At 42.8% G+C, this 18,764-nt stretch overlaps 1 protein-coding gene across 3 annotated transcripts in view; it reads left to right on the top strand.

Moving 5' to 3' along the window:
• ARHGEF39 (Rho guanine nucleotide exchange factor 39) overlaps positions 1 to 18,764 on the top strand; it is a 162,128-nt gene that overhangs the window by 40,806 nt on the left and 102,558 nt on the right. For all 3 annotated transcript variants that reach the window (XM_061564601.1, XM_061564600.1, XM_061564598.1), the window contains 3 exons: positions 291 to 409; positions 6,917 to 6,987; positions 14,337 to 14,465. In XM_061564601.1, coding sequence (XP_061420585.1) covers positions 291 to 409; positions 6,917 to 6,987; positions 14,337 to 14,465 — 319 coding nt within the window. The remainder of the gene's footprint in view (positions 1 to 290; positions 410 to 6,916; positions 6,988 to 14,336; positions 14,466 to 18,764) is intronic.

Genomic DNA, 18,764 nt, shown 5'->3' with positions numbered 1-18,764 from the left:
GCATTTCACTCAGTAAATTTGGTTTGTTCTAGGAAAGCTTGAGTGTCTTTGGCTTTTCACCAATAGAGATGTATTCGTGCAGTGAAGGTTCATTGAGTGTCAAGGGTTCTTTCAAGTGGTTCCAGTTTAGTTTTTTTTATTCTGTTTTCCTGCTGGAGAGAGAAAGAGGAGCGCTTGGAGAACTTAACCACTGGTGTGGCAGGAAGGACGGTTCGACTGCGCGCGGAGGGCAAGCCAGCAGCCCCCGCGTGCCGCTACTGCGCGTGCAACGGTGCTGTTTGCTCTTGCAGGTGCAGCTGAAGAAAAGCAAGGAGTTTGCTCGCTTCAAGAAGCTCCAGGAATCGCGACCCGATTTCCAGGGCCTCACCCTGGAGCAGCTGCTCCCACTGCCAGCCCAGCGCCTTGTGCAGTGAGTGACGGCCCACAACCCCCTCATGTCTCGTCTACGCTGGCCCACTCCGCCGATGATCAAGGGTTGGTGGCAGTTTGGCTAGATTCGCTTTTTTCTTTCTTTCTTTCTTTATTTTTTGCACGATTCGGGGAATGTTGTTTTGTCAGCCACGTGCCTTTGCATGTGTCAAGGGCATTTAAGCATACAATATTATATACACACACTTCATGTTTGTATGTTTATATGGATGTCATATGTGTATGTATGTATGTAGAGGAGAGATTTATTAGCGGTTTAGCGCACTGTGCCACAATGTCAGGGATCTGAATTTGAGCTGGATGAGTAAGGCGGCACCTTGGAGTGAGACGTCCTTTGGCGAGGATGTTAAGCGTGCTGTGCCACCTGCTTAACGAAGTTAAACATCCTGTCCTATGTGTAATATTGGCTCTTGTCCCCAATTAACAATCGTAGAATTAGCTTGTTTTATAAATTGTATTTATAGTTTTTCAAATGAGCTCTCTGCACTTTGAAAAGTTTCCTTTTTTGTTAGTGTATTTACATAGTGAAAACATATTCCTAAAAGAAAAAATGTTGACTTATATTTGCTATTTTGTAAATATTACAGATTTTTTTAATTAAGATATAGCATATTTAAATTGCCATAATGCTTTATAATTCGCGTCTGCATTGCCATTATTCATTGCAATTACATACTCCTATTTATCGCATTGTTGAACATTAACATTTAAACAAAATTATTACGTGTGGGCTTATTAATAAAATGTGGGTATTTGTCACATTTAATAATCAATTATGCAGTCAGTTTGCAATCTGTTAATGAAGTTACTTCATTGGACAATTTCACAGCTGGACACTTTTCATTTAAAATGCATTGCCTATTTGATTATAGAGTCCAAATTCAGTTTTTTCATCAGAAAGGAGCTCACTGTGTTGATTCTAGTGCACATTAATGAGCAAATGTGCCTGCTTTTCACACGTATATTTACGTGGCCATCGCGCGCGCGCACACACCCGCCATCGTTCCAATCGTTCCAATCTCCGCATTCGGAAATGAACTGCTTTACACGGGCTCGCAAAATTAGCGCATTTTAAAAATGCGCCCGGCAGTCACCGACACAAGCCAATCCCCACAGCCCCGCGATGCTTGGCGAGCCAAAGAAAGTTACGGTCTCCCTTTTGTTCTTCGCGGTAATCAAGCAAAAGCAGGTAATGGCTTTCAAATAGCTAATTACTTTGGCCGGCCTCATTCGTGTCCAATATCGGTGTCCTTGAATGAGGTCAGCCATGGTGTTCGTTAAGCCCGTAGTTTATCTGCCTCGTGTCGATGCTGCCCGTCTTGGCGACACGACCTTGAGGCTGTCAGTCTGTCGATAAGCGATCGCCCCCCCGCGGGGCTCGCCCGCAGGTAGCTTGACAGCGCCCTCCACCTAATTAATCTCGGAGGTAACGGACTGGCGGAGAACGGCGGGGCGGCCGCCGCCATATGTCGCGTCCGCGGGCCGTCTGCCGCGGGGAGGGCCCCGCTCGGCGGTCGTCGCCGACCGGGGGCAAAAGTGCGGCTTCGGCTCGGTTCGAACCCGCCCGGCTGAGATACGGGGGCAGATGCCGGCCCTACCGTCGCTGCTGATGCTCTCGCTGCTGTTGCTGCTGTCAGGCAGGCTGGGCTGCTAGATCAGTCTGCCACAGTCGGATGCACTTCTCTCTGGGTGAGCGTCACCGCAGTGGTGTTATTATTATTTTTGTGATAAATGAACGGACGTTTGAAAGTCGGACACACCTGGGTGCTCCGGTGCCCCCAAAGTGATTCACCACGGGTGGCGAGGGTGATTTTTTTTTTTTGGGGGGGGGGGGGGTGGAGAGGCGTGTTTGGTAGGAGTGGGCGGGTCGCGTCTGTCAAGTTAGCGCTGTGCGTGCGAGTACGCTTACACCTGGCTGACGTCCTCAAAGTCATCGCGCGCTGCCACGGCCAGCAGAATCGCTCAGGACACCGCGTGACCCCAACCCAGTTACGAGCCATGCTCCGCCTACCTCGTGTCCAATCACGTAATGCCCTTCTTAGATTGACCTAAAAAAAAACTAATTCTAGACGCAATTAAAAATATTTATACATTTGCATAAAGCCCTCAATTAAAGTTTTAAAGGAATCAATGTTTTAAAAATGGAAACCAATTATTTATGGGAAGAGCGGTAAAGGATATGAGTTTATAAAATTTGCCTGTCATGCATGTCAGTTAATACATTTTTGAATAAACATATTAATTAAAACGTATGGTCTATTACATGAACAATTCAAAATCAAACATCGACATTTTAACAGTAACACAAGGCTGCATTTCTGTTCGTGATATATGTATTATTTTTACTGTGTGTATAAAATATGTAAATGTGTGTGTGTATTTATATCCATTGCGCAAATGAATACCGCTTCATGGCAAGTCGACTGTTCCCGTCCTCTGGAAAGAATGATGTTTGCCCTGGTAACGTGGAATTTCGACCAGTGGACCAGGGCCATCAACGGAATTGACTAAACCCTCCCGAGCTGTCTTGGATGTGGACGTACTTAGACTTTTTGACCGGTGGACGTATTGTATCGCGTGTCTACATTGAAGGACATGGCAATAAACAACACGGGCATTGTGTTTTGTAACACGATCGTTTCGAGCACCGGTCCTGCAAAACTTCCACTCGCCTGCATGACCGCTCGCCACACCAAAGCGCAATCGAACAAATAAATGGAAGCGCGATATTCTATAATCCCTGGAATCCCCTTCTCGCAGCCCCTCTGCCGTAGGACGGTTTGGCGAGCTGTGTGGCCAGTGTCACAGACATCACCGGCTGACTTAAGCCGTCCCCAGGGAGTGAGAGCGGTCGCTCCCACCCGTGTGCCCAAGGGAACACTCTGCACTTGGGAAGGTCAACAAAACTGCGAGCTGCGCGCACGATAAAAAGTCTCGTCACGCACCTAATTGCATTTGATAATCAGCGAATTAGTGAATTAGCGTCTGCCGCCGCTGCCTCCATGTATATTAATTAGGGCGATGCGTGGAAACATTACAGAGTTCTCTCCGATCGAGCAAAGTGCCCCTGCTGTCAGTGTTAAAAGAAATTCGCCATAAAGGCACTAACATGTGACATCGGCAGCTGGAAGCAGAGACGGGCGCAGCAATTTTAGACACTTGCATATTCATAAATTAAAAAAAAGTCTTTCTCCGCTGTTTACATTTTATGGGTGGACATGATGGGCACTTTTAAGGTCAATCAAAGGCGTGCATCATGGTTTTTTTTGTTGCAACTTTATAAAAAAAAAATTTTACATGCTGCCGAGACTTAATGCTGGGAAGTGAAAATGAAGAGTTATTGCCATGGTAATATTTTCGGACTATTTAATTACATTTATTAAAAAGTGATGATTAAGATGCATATTTATTGGGCAATAGGATATTACGGGCATGCCTTTTTTATCAGCAGTGGTATCCGTGTTTGTGCACTGCGCTACATTCCCATTGAACCAAGTTCAGGGTGTTGGCTGTGCACATTGGTGGTGTGTGCGCTATCCGAATCGGTCCGTAAACTTTTCCTAGGTTGACTCAGTCTTAAGTGAGCACCTTTTGCAGTGCATGAAAATCATTGGCACTTGGGAGAGAAAGGCAGGCTGTGCATGGTTTCTGTGCTGGCCTTAATAGATGCTTGTTGCCAGTAAGATACAAATAGGGTGGTCTTATGCGTTTCCGATTATCACTGTTGGCTACGTACGGCGCGAAAGAAGTTCATCATACGTAGCATTTATATATTTTCGTTATATAGATAAATATACTTAATTTAATACAGTCTTCAATAGCATTTTGTAGTTTATTGTGATGTTTTATAAACCCCCTCTGCTGTCTGCCCGGCAGTGAAATACATTTCAGTTATTTGATTGACAGGACGTCTGAGTAGCGTGGAAGTTGGCTAAATATCCGATAGCGGAGGCTCTCACGTCCGCTGTGGCGTGAGCAAGGAATTACAGGGCCGCACCTTTCACATTTTTGGCAGCCACTATTTGGATGTCTTAGCAGTGGGTAGGTATGCTCCTATCTGGATGTTATTCAAGGGATGGCAATGTCCTCCTTGAGCATGTAGCAATAATGGCCGCGTAGAAGTTCGGATTGTTAGCGTTGAAGATGGCGAGCAAAATAATTGCATATGAACTCGAAATGTACAAAACGAGCTGGATTTGCAGCCGCCCGTCGTGCTATTTGTCATCTTGCCAATTGTGTGTATTGGTCGCACAGCTCTCTGTTTGTTCCATAATAATCCACGGAGAGCACCGCAATGTCTGCCACATGCAGGTCTTATCTCGGGAGCAGATGATTGTTTGCAACAACAAAAAACCTACTATTAAAGTTGCACTTGGAATTGGAATAAATAAAGCGTGAATGCAGTGTGTGTCACAGTTTTGTATGTGCATACAGGTGCTGATATAAATGCGCGTGCAGGCATAATTATTGAGGATTAAGTGCCCAATCAAGTGTGCCATTTGGATACAAACGTTTGTAATGCAGTTAGATTATCTGATAGGTCTGCTAGCGAAGAAGGATGTCAACATATCTTTATATCGACAGACATAACTACAACATTGTAATGTTTGGGCTAGTTTTGGTTAAACTCGAACAAAGCAGCCGCAAAACAAGATAAGTTTTGTTCCACGTGTATAGTTGCATGTATGTTAAATTTCTTTCGCACCGTACGTAGCCAACGGTGTGAATTTGAGGTGTGTGGGGGGTGGGACAACAAACTGTTCACAAAAAGCAGTGAACTCTGGAATACAGGTCCTTGGCATGTAGGGGAAGCCAGGTCTTTCATGCCAATTTAGGATCGATCACGTAAAAAAAAGTCTGTGCGGTACCTGTTTGGCTGCACATAACGCGGTACTTATTTTATTGACCCAGGCAGATGATGGGCTGCATTGGGCCCAAACTGCAGTTTTTCAACTGCCAACTGCCCGATTGTGAATTGCGTGCCATTAACTATGATGCCACTTGGCCGGTTGTACAAACAGAAGTAATATCATAAATCTGTATTAGCATACCAATTGTCATGAAACAAACATGCCTTGACTACTTTTGTGTAAGTATTCAGCATGTAAATTTTGGAAATAAAAGTTTAGTATTCACGGATGCCCTTTTGTCTTATCCAAGGCAAGCAGTCTTTTTTTTTACCGACGATGTCATGTGATTCTCATCAAATTAAAATGCAAATGCATGATTGAAGCGATATTCTGTGGTGTGGTTACACTTGATTGACTGATATTCAAGCAATTTATAAGCAAACACATCAGCTTTCATGCCGCTTGAAAGGCTTTCCATGCAGTCAGATTCCATTTACCCGGGATGTCTGTCTGTGACAGTGAAATGGCTGCGACGCATTAAAAACCTCATTACCAGCGAATAAAGATGACATTTCTACAAATGGAAAGGGCCCCTTCCGCGAGTAAGAATTCCCGCCGAGCGATCGTGCAGGTGCCGTGCGGAAATGCCCAAATGGAGGCCGAATGAAACTGCCATTATTGGCAGTCTGGAGTTTGTGCTGTGCGTGCATAAGGCCAGAATGCCGGAAAGCTGGGTGACCAACCTGACCCGAGGTGACCAACTGCGACGGCTGATGAACCAAAATTCAGACAGCGACTTGTAAACGACACCTCTTTTTCTTGTTTTTTTCAGGTAAAGTCACATAGAAGGGAAATAATAAAACTAAAGCATAATTAAATAATTATCACAACGTTTCGGCTACAACGCAAGGACGGCTGCTTGCGTTGTGGCCGAAACGTCGTGATAATTATTTTATTATGTTTTCTTTTTATTATTTTATTATTTCCCTTCTACGTGACTTTACCGAAAGAACCAAGAAGATGAATCCCTGCAGTCACGAAAGCTTTAAATCGAAATTGTAAATGACACCTTCACTTCATCTGCCCCTGATGTGTTTGTGTGTGTGTGTGTGGGGGGGTGGGGCACGGGGCATTCATTCATTTATTATCCACACAAATAACCTCCCTTTATATGTGTTATAAAGTGGATAATCGGATTAATTTACTATCACTCCAGAATTAATTTCATTTGTGCAAATCCTTGGATAAGACTTTGAGTTTATTTTATTTGTTTCACGGAATAAACCCTTTAAGCCGGTTGGCCGGTTATTTTACAAGGGAGATCCGTGGTGCATGAGCACAGCAGCAACAAGACAAAGACAAAAACTGTCAATATTGCAGAGAACGAGTGCAGAGTCCTTGAGGAATATTGCACAATTATACAAATAAAGGTATTTAATAGGATACAGGATTGAGGTCGCACTTCCAGGAGACAATTCCTGGGTCACTCATTTCCAGCACGGATAATACGATGGATTTGCCTCCACTGCTTCTGATTCATGGAAAGCCACAGGTAATATAATATAAAATCTCGAGACTTCTGGGTTCGCTGTTATAATCAAGTAGTCATAATAATTTCGAATGTTTTTTCCTTGCAGGTACAAGCATTTTGTGCGGGATCTCGCAGAAAATACAAACCCCGACAGTGGCGAGTTTCGGAAGCTCACAAGTAAGTGGCCTCAACTGTGTTGCGCAGTCAACAAAAACAAATAATAGAAAATCAAAGCACGTGATTTTAAGGTGGCCGAAGGACCCGGGGGACACCAGTGGCAATGTCAGGCCACTCAGCCTGCTCCCCATGAGATTCTGGGTTCAAGCCGAGGATGAACTGGTTTACAATGAGCCCAGGTCCGCCCCACTTACGAGCTCTCGTGCACAGCTGCTTCTTCGGTCTCCACCGAGTCGGTGATGAATGTGCTGAAAGGTGGCCTAAAATGGGTCTTTGTTAATTATCACTCATTCGCGCTCAGCACTGTAAGTACTATTTTTATTAATTTTAATTTAATTTTTTACCTACGTGACTTTACCGAAAAAACCTAAGAGTATGAAGCCTTGCAGTCACGAAAGCTTCAAATCTAGAATTAACTAAGTACTGGCACACTTCTCGTGACTAGATTTGAAGTTTTCGTGACTGCAGGGATCCGTACTCTTTGGTTCTTTCGGTAAAGTCACGTAGGTATAAAATAAAATGAATTAAATCACGACGTTTCGGGCGCAACACAGCGTCCGTCATCAGGTGGGACAATCACAGCAGAGAGGTGACTATTGCACATGAATTGGCTCGATGGTGAAACAAAAATTAGATTTACAGACGAGGTTCAAATTATTCCAGGAGGGGAGAGAAATACACTCATTAGTCTGACCAGAGGCCCCAAGTCAATAGATTTCGCGTGGTGCTGCTTTGTATAGCCCATTGGCACTGTTAAAAAAATAAACTGAAACCATAAAAAATAGGCTCGTAACAGGCTTTAATCTTCCGATTAATCTTCCTATTAACCTTCCAATTTTCCGACATCAGGAATCGGTCTGCTTAGTTATTTTTGATGTATGGTAGTGATGTGCTAGAAGGGACACTAATGGGCTCATTTAAACCCTTTGTTTATATTTTTTAAGGGCAGTGACTTGTTAGAATCACCATGTTTTTGCACTTCACTGTGTGTGTGTGTGCACGTGTGCATATTTGAGGGACACTAATGGGCTCATTGGTTTATGCATTGCATTACAATCCCAGAAACCTCGGTCTTTTTCCTGTTGCAATGGAATCTTAGTCGAGATTTGGCCTATTCTAGGGTAACTCAGCCTCATGCGAATGTTGGTGCTGTCATGAATAAATCGGAAGTGGAGGAGGCAGCAGTTACTAAGTGTTGGCTGGACCCTGCACTCATGCTGTGCCAGCCTGAATAGATGTTTACTAACTAATCTTCCTAATTGTTAATCAGATTACACAGGAATCTTCATCTTTGCATGTCTCGAGTAATCTTGCACCATCAGAAAGAATAAAATCCAGCGAAATGTTCAACCATTTTGTTATGAAATTTCATTTGGGACAGGACTAAGAGAATGGCTACAAATGATGAGGATAATTTTCCAACACCCTTACATTTTGATGAGCAGAATTTTATACTTTCCATTGGACATCAAAATTATTGTTATGTCAAGAAAACATGAGCTTTTCTCTCCTTCCTCTGCTTCACTTTTATGCCATAGATCGCAACTCGGCTCTTCTTTAGACCCATTCAATCTGTACTGCACTTGGCGACTGTATCCTGGTTTTGTTTTTCTGTGTTTGCTTTCTTACAACAACAACAAAAACACACACAATCTTAAACAACGTGTAGATTCTAGATTTTAAGCTTTCGTGACTGCAAGGATTCATATTCTTAGGTTTTTTTCGGTAAAGTCACGTAGGTAAAAAAATAAAAATTAATAAAAGTAAAATAAAAATAAAATACAAATCACGAAGTTTCGGAAGCAACACAAGCATCCGTCTTCAGGTTGAACAGTCACAGCACGATAGCTGTATCTCACTTGATAACAGCTATCGTTGCTTCTGAAACGTCGTGATTTTTTATTTTATTTTTATTTTACTTTTATTAATTTTCATTTTTTACCTACGTGACTTTACCGAAAAAACCTAACAACGTGTAGATATCATTTTGCTTCCATTAACCCTATGTTTACAAAGAGAAGATGTTACAGAAATCACACAGAGACACGTCCATGCACGTGCGCCACCGCACACACTAAACTGGGTATTCAAACTCTACGGTAATCTATTAATGCTAATTAATGATAAATACTGTTTGATTACTTCGAAGAGCTTCTCTGTCACCCAATGGCTACTATTAAGTAACAATTCATATGCTGTGCATCAGATCTATTTTTTTAATGTAACCTGCATCAGGGCCCCATTAGTATAAAGTGTAGTCTCCAACTCCTATTACACTGGTCAACAAAATAAAGATTTTCTTCTTGCCTGGACTTTTGCAGCTGTTTTAGATTAATTTCAGGGTGCTGCTCTATCACATCTCATTTTATGCTATCGGCATACCCCATTTTCATTGATTTTACCCGAAATTAACTCTGTCACTTATGATTGCAAGTTGTTGCGAGTTAGTGACTGCTTTAGTCTTAAAATATGGTGCTGTATTTTTAGGATAGTGTGTTTATAATTTAATTTTATGTAGATATCCACATTTATTTAATATTTTTCTTCTGCAGTTTTTATTGAAAATGCAATATTTGATATCTCAAAAAACTGATGTGATAGACACAAACTGATGCCAGATTTGGAATCGGCACCCCAAAATTACCTTAGAAACCGTTGGAATACCTTATGCCAGAAAAAGTGTGACCAGTGTTATTTACTCTATCTCTGGCCTCTCTATTTGATCTAATATGAAGAAAGGTCATTCGTTCGTCTGAAACATGGCCGATTGTGTACCTATTGATACATGTGTTTCTATATTGAAGCTAGCGTAAGGCGACTTGAATTGGCAATGACCATGAGAAGGTGGAATTCCCACCACTGGCTGAGGGCAGCCATCACAGATGACCACTGTCCTCTTGCTCGTTTAAGCAAGGAGACACCTGCCACTGGACTTGTACACCTGTCACATTTCCTAGAGAGAGCATTTGGTTTTTTATTTCTTACATTTGTTTAATTTACAATTACCCCGTGGCTTTGAAGAAATGCTCTTCCAGAACTCCTTCAGCCAGCCCAGCATCATATCGTGTCACAGAATGGCCTCGGAAGATGACACTGCAGAACTACTACTTTTCTAAGGGCTCCTTCACTCCGGCTGTCTTAAGCTGAAACTAGGCTGCTCTTCTTCATGCTCTGCAAAAATGTGACTTATTGCATGTCATTTGCATGAATAGTTATTTGAGCCATCGAAGCGTGACGAGGCCCGAATTAAGTGAACTATATAGGTGATAGGGTTTCCTTGGTTGAAGGAAGGTGGGAGTGTAGTGGGCTGCACAGAGAAATAAACCTTATGGTGGTACGCCGGGGTACCATAGTACCCCGGCTCTCGCATAATGTCTGTTGATGGTCGGCGATGCGGCAATCGACTCATCTCGACGAGCTGCACACGATGCACCACTACGGTGCGTACCGCGAGCGTTCAGGGTTTCGGCGCAATCGTCCTCGCTGCGTTTCGACATCGCGGAGTGGCACTGATTTCGGACTGATTGGTACCCCAGTCGCGGAGTTAAGTAACACCCCTGGAACAAAAAAGTGTCCCAGAAATAAACTAATTAATTGCATCAGTCATTTTGTATTATTTGGTACCCTGGGGTACCGCCATAAGGATCGTATGAAGAAAACTCAAGATCAGATGGCGTGAAGGGAGGTGGAGGCAGACCTGCCATAGGACAGAGGACTCAAGAAGGAGCAGATGTGTTTGAAGCTGCCTTCGTCAGTGATTAGGCTGAGAGCATGAACTCCCTACACTGAGAACCTCGTTCTAATCACAGGGGATGCCTGGATTCAAACCCTGGATCTCAGCAATGCTGGCTCATTGAAACGTCTTGGGAACTAAGCCCTGCATCTAGCATTGCCAATGAATTTATTAATAAAGTCGTCATTGTCTGTTGGTTTTGAAGAGTGTTGGTTGACCAGCTGCTACTATTTTTAACACCGCTATGCGACTTCTTGTGAAATTGTGACGTGAAAATTGCAACAGTGGGGGAACTTGGCAGCAAGCCCCTTCTTTCGGGGATGTGACATTCCTTTGATTGATGATCACGCAAATTGGCTGTAGGCTTTCTGAAGAGAATGCTGGACCTTTCCGTTCAGTTAAGACACACAGTTATCACATCACAAAACAGCAAACAAACCCCTTCAGTTGCTCTAAAAAATGGGTTAACGGCCGTCTCGCAAGTGATTGGCGTAATTGAGTATTAAGTCATACTCCTCGTCATTGTTACCTCCTGGCAAATGTTAAAATGCTCCCAAAAAAGTGCAGGTTTGTGTCTAAATTGCTGAGTTAAATTCCTCGGTAAAAGTATGGTATTGGTGGGCAAGTGAATCCACAAATGATTCGGAATTTGCTAATTTCATTGCCCTGTTCCCGTGGTAGTCATGCAATCAGGCATCTGCCCGACTTAGGCCTGCCATTCGGTCACCAGTCTTGAACGCCGGCCATCTTCCCTTATTGCGATGTGTTTTTCCAGAGCCTAATTCTTTACACGGTCGTTGTGATGTTTCTAAATTGCGTTTGTTCTTCTGATCCATGGGTTCTACTTTTTGTCTTTCGGTGTAATTCCTCTAGCATGCATTCCTCCATGCTTATTGGTGCACCTTTCAGCTTTTGTTACATTTCTTTGTCGGTGTTTATGTTTCAGATCCATGTCATAGCAGACAATGTCACTGATTGAAAACTTTCCTCAGTTGTTCACATGAACGTTGCTTTCCATGATCAAATTCAACATTCCACAATAATGCCAAACTGCTTGGTGTGTTCTCTTTATTTCATAATTTTCTCTTTCTTTCATACATTTTCTGGCTTTTACATGCACGTAAACTTGTGTTTTACAACAACAACTGTTCAGCTAGCTTTTTGTACTCAACTTTTTATTGTTGATTATGTTTATCTTTCTCAGCTTTACATCCTTTGTTAATAGGGTTTTCCCCTTTTTTATGGCAACAAAACTGAAACCTTTTTACAGGGATTCATGTCTGCATTAACCACAATACGTGCAGTCAAAATGCAAAAAAAAAACATACTATGGTAATATATGCATTGTCCTTGAAACTGATTGGTCCACACCAAGGGATGGCTTTCTTTTGAGCCTCGACTCAATTGGTGCTCGACCAGAGGACGCCAAAAGGGGAAAAACCTATTATTATTATATTTTGGTACTGGCAAAGGAGGTCTAATGATGTAGATGCTTTGTTAAGTTAAAATTTTCTGTAGTCCATTCCCATTGGTTGCTATAACGAATGTTGACAGCAAATCTTCAGATTTGTTAACTTTCTCCATTTATGTTCATACATTTAATTTCACTAATACAGTTTTCGGAAAATACATTCAAATGTTGCTTTGAATAGCCTTGGTGAGGGCCTAATTCCTTCCCTGACTCCGCTGATTTCTCTTTTGTTACATTTGTTATGAAATCGCAATGTAGCTATGTACGAAATAAATACATGCGTATAATTGATATTTAACGAAGGCCTTGGTTCTGTGAGGGCTTTCATTTTATTTTCTATGAAAGTCATGCATAATGGTATTTGGTAATATTTTTTATAATTTCATTGAATGTGGTCAATGAAAGAAAGCGTGTGTAAATCAAGCTTGTATGGTTGGTTTGCCTCTAAAATGTCCATGAGTTTGTTCTACCAATGATTTTTGGTAAACATTTTTACAAAACTATGTTAGGCTAACACAATATGTAATTTTCCAGACCGGTTTTGTCTCCCATTTTATGTCGACAAATTATTGAGGCATCATTCAATGAATTAACAATTTCATTCCTGTGTAAGCTTTTAGAAAACACATCCACTAATTTCTATACGGCAGCTGGTCTCGTTTCTTTCATGATTTCTACAGATATTCCATCTGGTCCAGACATTCTTCCTTTGTTCTTAATGCGAAGAGCAGTGGTTGCTCAATAAAATGAAAACATGATTAACATTGTAGTGTAGAGGGCACTGAATGTGAGGGGGGCAATGTGAGAAAAAAATCTGTAAATTATCAACGAGTTATCTGAAATCGTTTAAAGCATGTTGAGGAAAAGGAAAGCTGTGGGAGTGGATTGTTAATAGCAATCAAACGACAATACACAGACCTCTTAAAACCAATGAGTATAGAGTGGAAAGAAATGATTCGCATTTTTATGAAAAAAAAGTTGGAAACAAGAAAAATTAATTGGTCTTTAAAATTTCCATCATAACATGCCCACAGCTGTTGCTGATTCAATTCTGCTGATTGGTCCATGGTGTGTGTCCCCATACTTTGTTCAAAGTACGGGAATGAACAGTGCTTGAGCGCAAGGCCATTATGAGATAGCACGTGGCCTTAGAGTGGAAATGCGGTAACCCACTCAATGAGGCACAGCACAACTCATTATAGTTCCGTGCCTGCATAACATCTGTATATATACAGTATATAGACATGAATTACACCTTGCAGTGTGGATTTATACTATGTATTGTGTATGTATGGAAGGAAAAAAAATCTCCCCACTTAAAATAAACATGAGACCAATGCATGTCGTCCAAGCTAGTGGTGGAAATTCTACAGTTCTGTGATGGAGGTCAGTCGCTCCACAGCATGCGTACATTTGACTTGGAACAAATTGGTGCTTATTTTACTGTCCACAAAGGGGGGGGGGGGGGGGGTGGTAGGTTGAATCGAACCTGACTACTGAGATTTGAAAACACAACCTTCTGACATGCATTTAATTAAAAGTTTCACATGATCGCATATACGTCCATCACACATCCGCCCTGACCTTTTAACCGCCCGCACCCAGCTCTGTTTTTGTTCACGGTGAAACTTATTTCCAATGCATGTTCACAGATCTGACCTTCACATGAACGCCTCTATACCCTCAATCCCTCAGCAAGTCAGATAGTACTTCACACGTATGAAATAAAAAATATAAATCTATTATAAAAGCCCGGCATTCCGTTTGTCCGTCAAGTTATAGAAAGTGGACGCCTCCCCAGATGTGGAGGTATAAAGTTGATCCAACAGGTTCCCAAAAATTGAAGACCCCCCCCCCCCCCCCAAAAAAAAAAAGTCACCCCCTCACACCCTACATACAACAGAGTCAGTAGAATCTGCACGCATTGGTGCGGGGGGGGGAGAGGACATTAGTGGGCGTGACGGGCGACGCGCCGAGAATCCCTCCTTAGGAGCGAGTAGGCTGCCGAAATTCTAGTATATTAAAAAACGCTTAAATATTTAACAAATTAGATGAGCCTCACTTGACGGACCGACATGTGACAGCTTTGTTGCGTCGGGCGATCATTTCGCGTTGTGTTTGTTTTACTCCGTTGCGCCCTCCCAGAGGCCGTGAGGGCCGTGGCGGAGGCGTGCCAGCACGTGTCGGATCAGGCGCGACGCCGCGAAAATGCCCTGCAGATGGTGCGCGTTCAGAGGATGCTCAAAGGACGCCGGATCGACATCGCCTCGCCTGGTGAGCTGTGAAAGCACCTCGTGCTGTTCCCTGCCTTGGAGTGCACGCTGCACAATGGGGCACCCTCTACTCCGAGTGCTGCTGCTCCTGCTGCTGCTGCTTCTACTATTGTTACTGCTGATATTGCTGCTGCTGCTACTGTTGTTGCTGCTACTACTATTTCTGCTGTAGCTGCTGCTGTTATTGATGTTGCTGCTGCTGCTTCTACTATTGTTACTGCTGATATTGCTGCTGCTGCTACTGTTGTTGCTGCTACTACTATTTCTGCTGCTGCTGCTCCTGTTATTGATGTTGCTGCTGCTGCTACTCTTGCTCCTGCTGATGTTGATAAGTTGATTGAGAATTCTGTGGGGTTTATTCACTAATTTCTCTGTCTATTCCGACACAACTGCCCTCATTCAGATGAACATTATTGGAAGGTAAGGCACTGCATTGTCAGTGGTGCATACCCACAAACCAAAAAAACTCGCCAACTTTGCCATTCACAGTCTGACCTATTGGGGAAATTGCCGCCCTTTGCTGCCTGTTTGTTCTGCAGTGCTAAGAAGTACTGCGTCCAAAGCAAATGATTCACAATTAGAAGTTTTACAATTAAAATCATGGTCAGGGGACAGCTCAGCCTATCATCCATCTGTGGTCGATAAAATATTTTACCGCTTTACATGTAGTCAAATGTGTTAATTTCATGGAGAGATTACTCCCCCCCCCAACCCCTTTTCCTCTTGCCATGGGAGATATAGAATTTCCACCACTGATGGAGATGAGATGTGTGCTGTTGCATTACTCACCTGAGCTTTATCTTTTGCCATATAGAAATCTGGATGGAGTAGTTTGCACTACACCATGAACCTTGAAACCCGAGTTCCTTTTCCAGATTATCTTCAGGTCAAGTAATATTTGTCCATGAGCCCAGACTAGCTATTTCACTTATCGTTAGCACGTGAGGTGGCATAACTTTAGCAGTTTTAATTGCTTTATGTGGCCAATAAAAGTAACCATTTGTAATGAGTAAGTTATAAAATAATGCACTCTTATTAACCAGGCAAACAAATTGCCGCTACTAAAGTTGTGACATCTTCGGTGGTACCAATTTCTGCTCAAGCCCATTAACTATATTGGAACCAGTCCTGGGCCCTGCCCTTCACACTCGGCAACAACTCACCAGCATGGTGAAGTACGTTCATACAACAACCACAGCGGCGTGGAGGCCTTCATTCAACGTTGGATTGGCAAATGGTGGAAAACAATTTTGCGGGTTTTTGTTGTTGTTGAAATGTGAAGCTAAAAATGCTTTTACACACACACACGCACGCACGTGCACTGCATGCACATTGTGAGGATTCTACTCGCATGCAGCTGCTTGACCTAGGTCATGTGGCGGCACGCCTACATGTCAAGGTGTCAAGAAGAGCTTGGGTGCATCCATGTGAGTTTTCAAGGGAATGATGACAAGATGTGGAGGTAACGGGCGAGAATTGTGTGTCATTCCATCTTCAATGTCTCCACCACTGAAGTGTAAAGCTCTCAAACATATTTATAGGGAGCCTCCTGAAACAGTTCTTGACCTATACGACTAGACTGTAATTGAATTATTCATCACGTACTTAGTGTGAATGCGTCTGTTTGACTGCAAATAGATAATGTATGTGATGCTTATTGTCCAGTGGTTGCTCTTGCAGATGTGTCCACACAAATCAGCAGGTTGTGGTAAATCTTGTAACAGCTGATTATTTTTTATACCCCATATAGCGTTAACATACTTTTGCTGCAAGCGCTGTTAGCGAGCACCTCTCAAGCCCAGCATGGCAAATAGGGGAATGGGTGGCCAACACTACACCTAGGCAGCTTTGTCTCCCTATGTGGCAATGTTTACACACGGCACCAGGTACTTATTCGAGGCTGAGTCGACCTAGGCGAGGCCCCGGACCAGTTCAGATCACTGGCGTTGGCCATGAGCGGGAATTGAACTCAGACTGCCGGGTTCGTAGCGCAGTGCGCTAACCACTGTGCCCCTGCTTCCCACATATAACACACATGCTAATACTTACAATTTAAATATGAGTTTAAATCAGTTTTAGTGAACAAATTAATAATTTATCTATATGAATCACGAAAACATTGACGGTTGTTATTTATCACGGTGCCATGTAAAGGGACAAAATTTAACAATTTGTAGAAACTGCAAACATTGAATTTCATCAGCAACTTCCAAGCAATGTGTTTGTAGGTTTATGATTTTGTTGTACTTATTGTGGAGCACTGCATCTCTAAATATCTTACTTTTTAAATTATGAACAATTTCTTTTATAATTGATGGTGAGCAAGCCAAACCAAAAACAAAACTGATTGATACATAATGATACGTTATAGCAAGGCATTATTCATTCAGGGCATTACTAAGCTTTGAATATCACATTAGATGGGCATTTCCAATGCATCACAATCCCAGAATTTACAGCCAATACTAATGTATCACTTTTAAATTGCTGTCAGTAATTACATGCAGAGTACTTTCCAAATCAAGATAAGCAATAGGTATCATGAATCCTGATATTCGGAATCCATATATGACACCCGCAACACTCAGCCAGCAGCCCTCCTGCAAAAATGTGCTCCCCCCACTTGGGATGTGGAGTTTACCACCGTTTCATGTCCACCCTTTCATGTCCACCCTTGGAATACAGCGCCACCCAACACTCATTTGAGAACAGAAACACCCTGACTCTTTTGACAATCGTGCATTCTGTTTGCAAATGATTTGTTTCAGTTTTTAAAAAAATCGTGGCCCTTCAAAAAAAAGAAAGAATGGTTAAGGCAACGGCATGCTTTTTGTTGTCGTTGAGTTAAAAGTGATGACATTGTCACCACACGGTGACTTTCACCGCCGAATGGAAGGCCCGTGTGCGCCCAGAGCCAGCGCCCAGTGGAATTCATTTGTTGGCACTTGGCAGTGCACACCTGTCTGTACGACAACTGTGCTCTCGTGACACCGAGAACAGCAGCAAGGCTCCCCCACGCGTGGTATAACAAGCATATGGGAGTGACTAACAGTTCACCGACAGGTTTTCTTTTTGACATAATTGCCAAGCTAAAGGTGCAACCATACAATTACTCGCTCGCTCCCCTGCTAAAGTAGGATGTCCACACGAGCGGAGCTCAAAGGGAGCTTTTCCACGGTGGTATTTTGGCCTTCTCATCCACACTGGCTCGATGTCTTCAAGGAGGGAGGAGTGCTGGCCACACTTTACTCCACCACACGCAACTTGCTGATCGTGTAACTGTGGCGGAGGGCGGGGGTTGGGGGATTTACGAAACCTGCATATTGTTTCTATTGCCGCACCAGAGTTTTTAACCAGCGTATGTACGTATATTGAAAAAGTACAATTTCATTGGTTTTGAAGGCATGCTTGGCTGTAGCCGTCCCCGATTCGAACCGGCAACTCTGTAACTGTGAGATTAACACTAGCTACAGAAACACCTGACAGGCTTAAAAAATTTCTACAAAACTTCAATATACGCGTACATTCCTTTTTGTCAATCCACTGCTGGATGAGGGCCTATCCACACCGTGCAAGTTGTGGGGGATGTTTGACCGGACTTCACCATGCTAATTAATGACAGGATGGCGAGAAGCATAGAAGTTCAGTACAACAATGCATTTTGCTGCAATGCCCTCTGCTGCCTCCTACAAAGGCCTGAAAAGAAAATCTCTAATATCTGAATTAAAGTCAAGAGTTTTAGTACGTGTTTTGTTGTTGGACGGGGAAGTAATGAATGGTTTATTTATGGGGCACCACCTCACCGGTGTATGTATATTGAACTTCTTTCGCACCGCGCGCAGCCAGGCGTGCTAATCGGAGGTGCGGGTGGAAGGACAACAAACTAAACACAAAAAACATTGACCTCTGGAATTCAGAATTACAACATGGAAGCATCACGATTTCTTTGAGTGACGCCGAACATGTTTTTCAGAAAAAAAAACACGTAAATTAGACAATTAATAATTATGCCCCTCACCGACAATTACATTAATTGTCACAATGGGGGCAACGCTCATCTACCAAACACTGCTGGCACACTTGAGCCCATTGTATAGAAATTGCACAATCCTACGGCAGGGTCAATTTTTTCATGAAACGCTTTGCGATTAGTTTCTGAACCTAGAATGAGGACAACACATTATAGCATTGGGTAAGTCAGTATGATACAAATCGGTACTGTTTGGTGATCAGGATGTTTCCATGCCATGTTGTGCTTTTTAGTGACAATGTTGATTCGCAGAGCAATTCTGTTTTCTTA

Source organism: Lethenteron reissneri, chromosome 33, assembly GCF_015708825.2.
Source record: "Lethenteron reissneri isolate LAM-NWPU_2019-01 chromosome 33, ASM1570882v1, whole genome shotgun sequence".
Taxonomy (NCBI): Eukaryota; Metazoa; Chordata; class Hyperoartia; order Petromyzontiformes; family Petromyzontidae; genus Lethenteron; species Lethenteron reissneri.
Note: the sequence above shows the minus strand (reverse complement) of the source record. Positions and strands in the feature narration are given on the sequence as shown.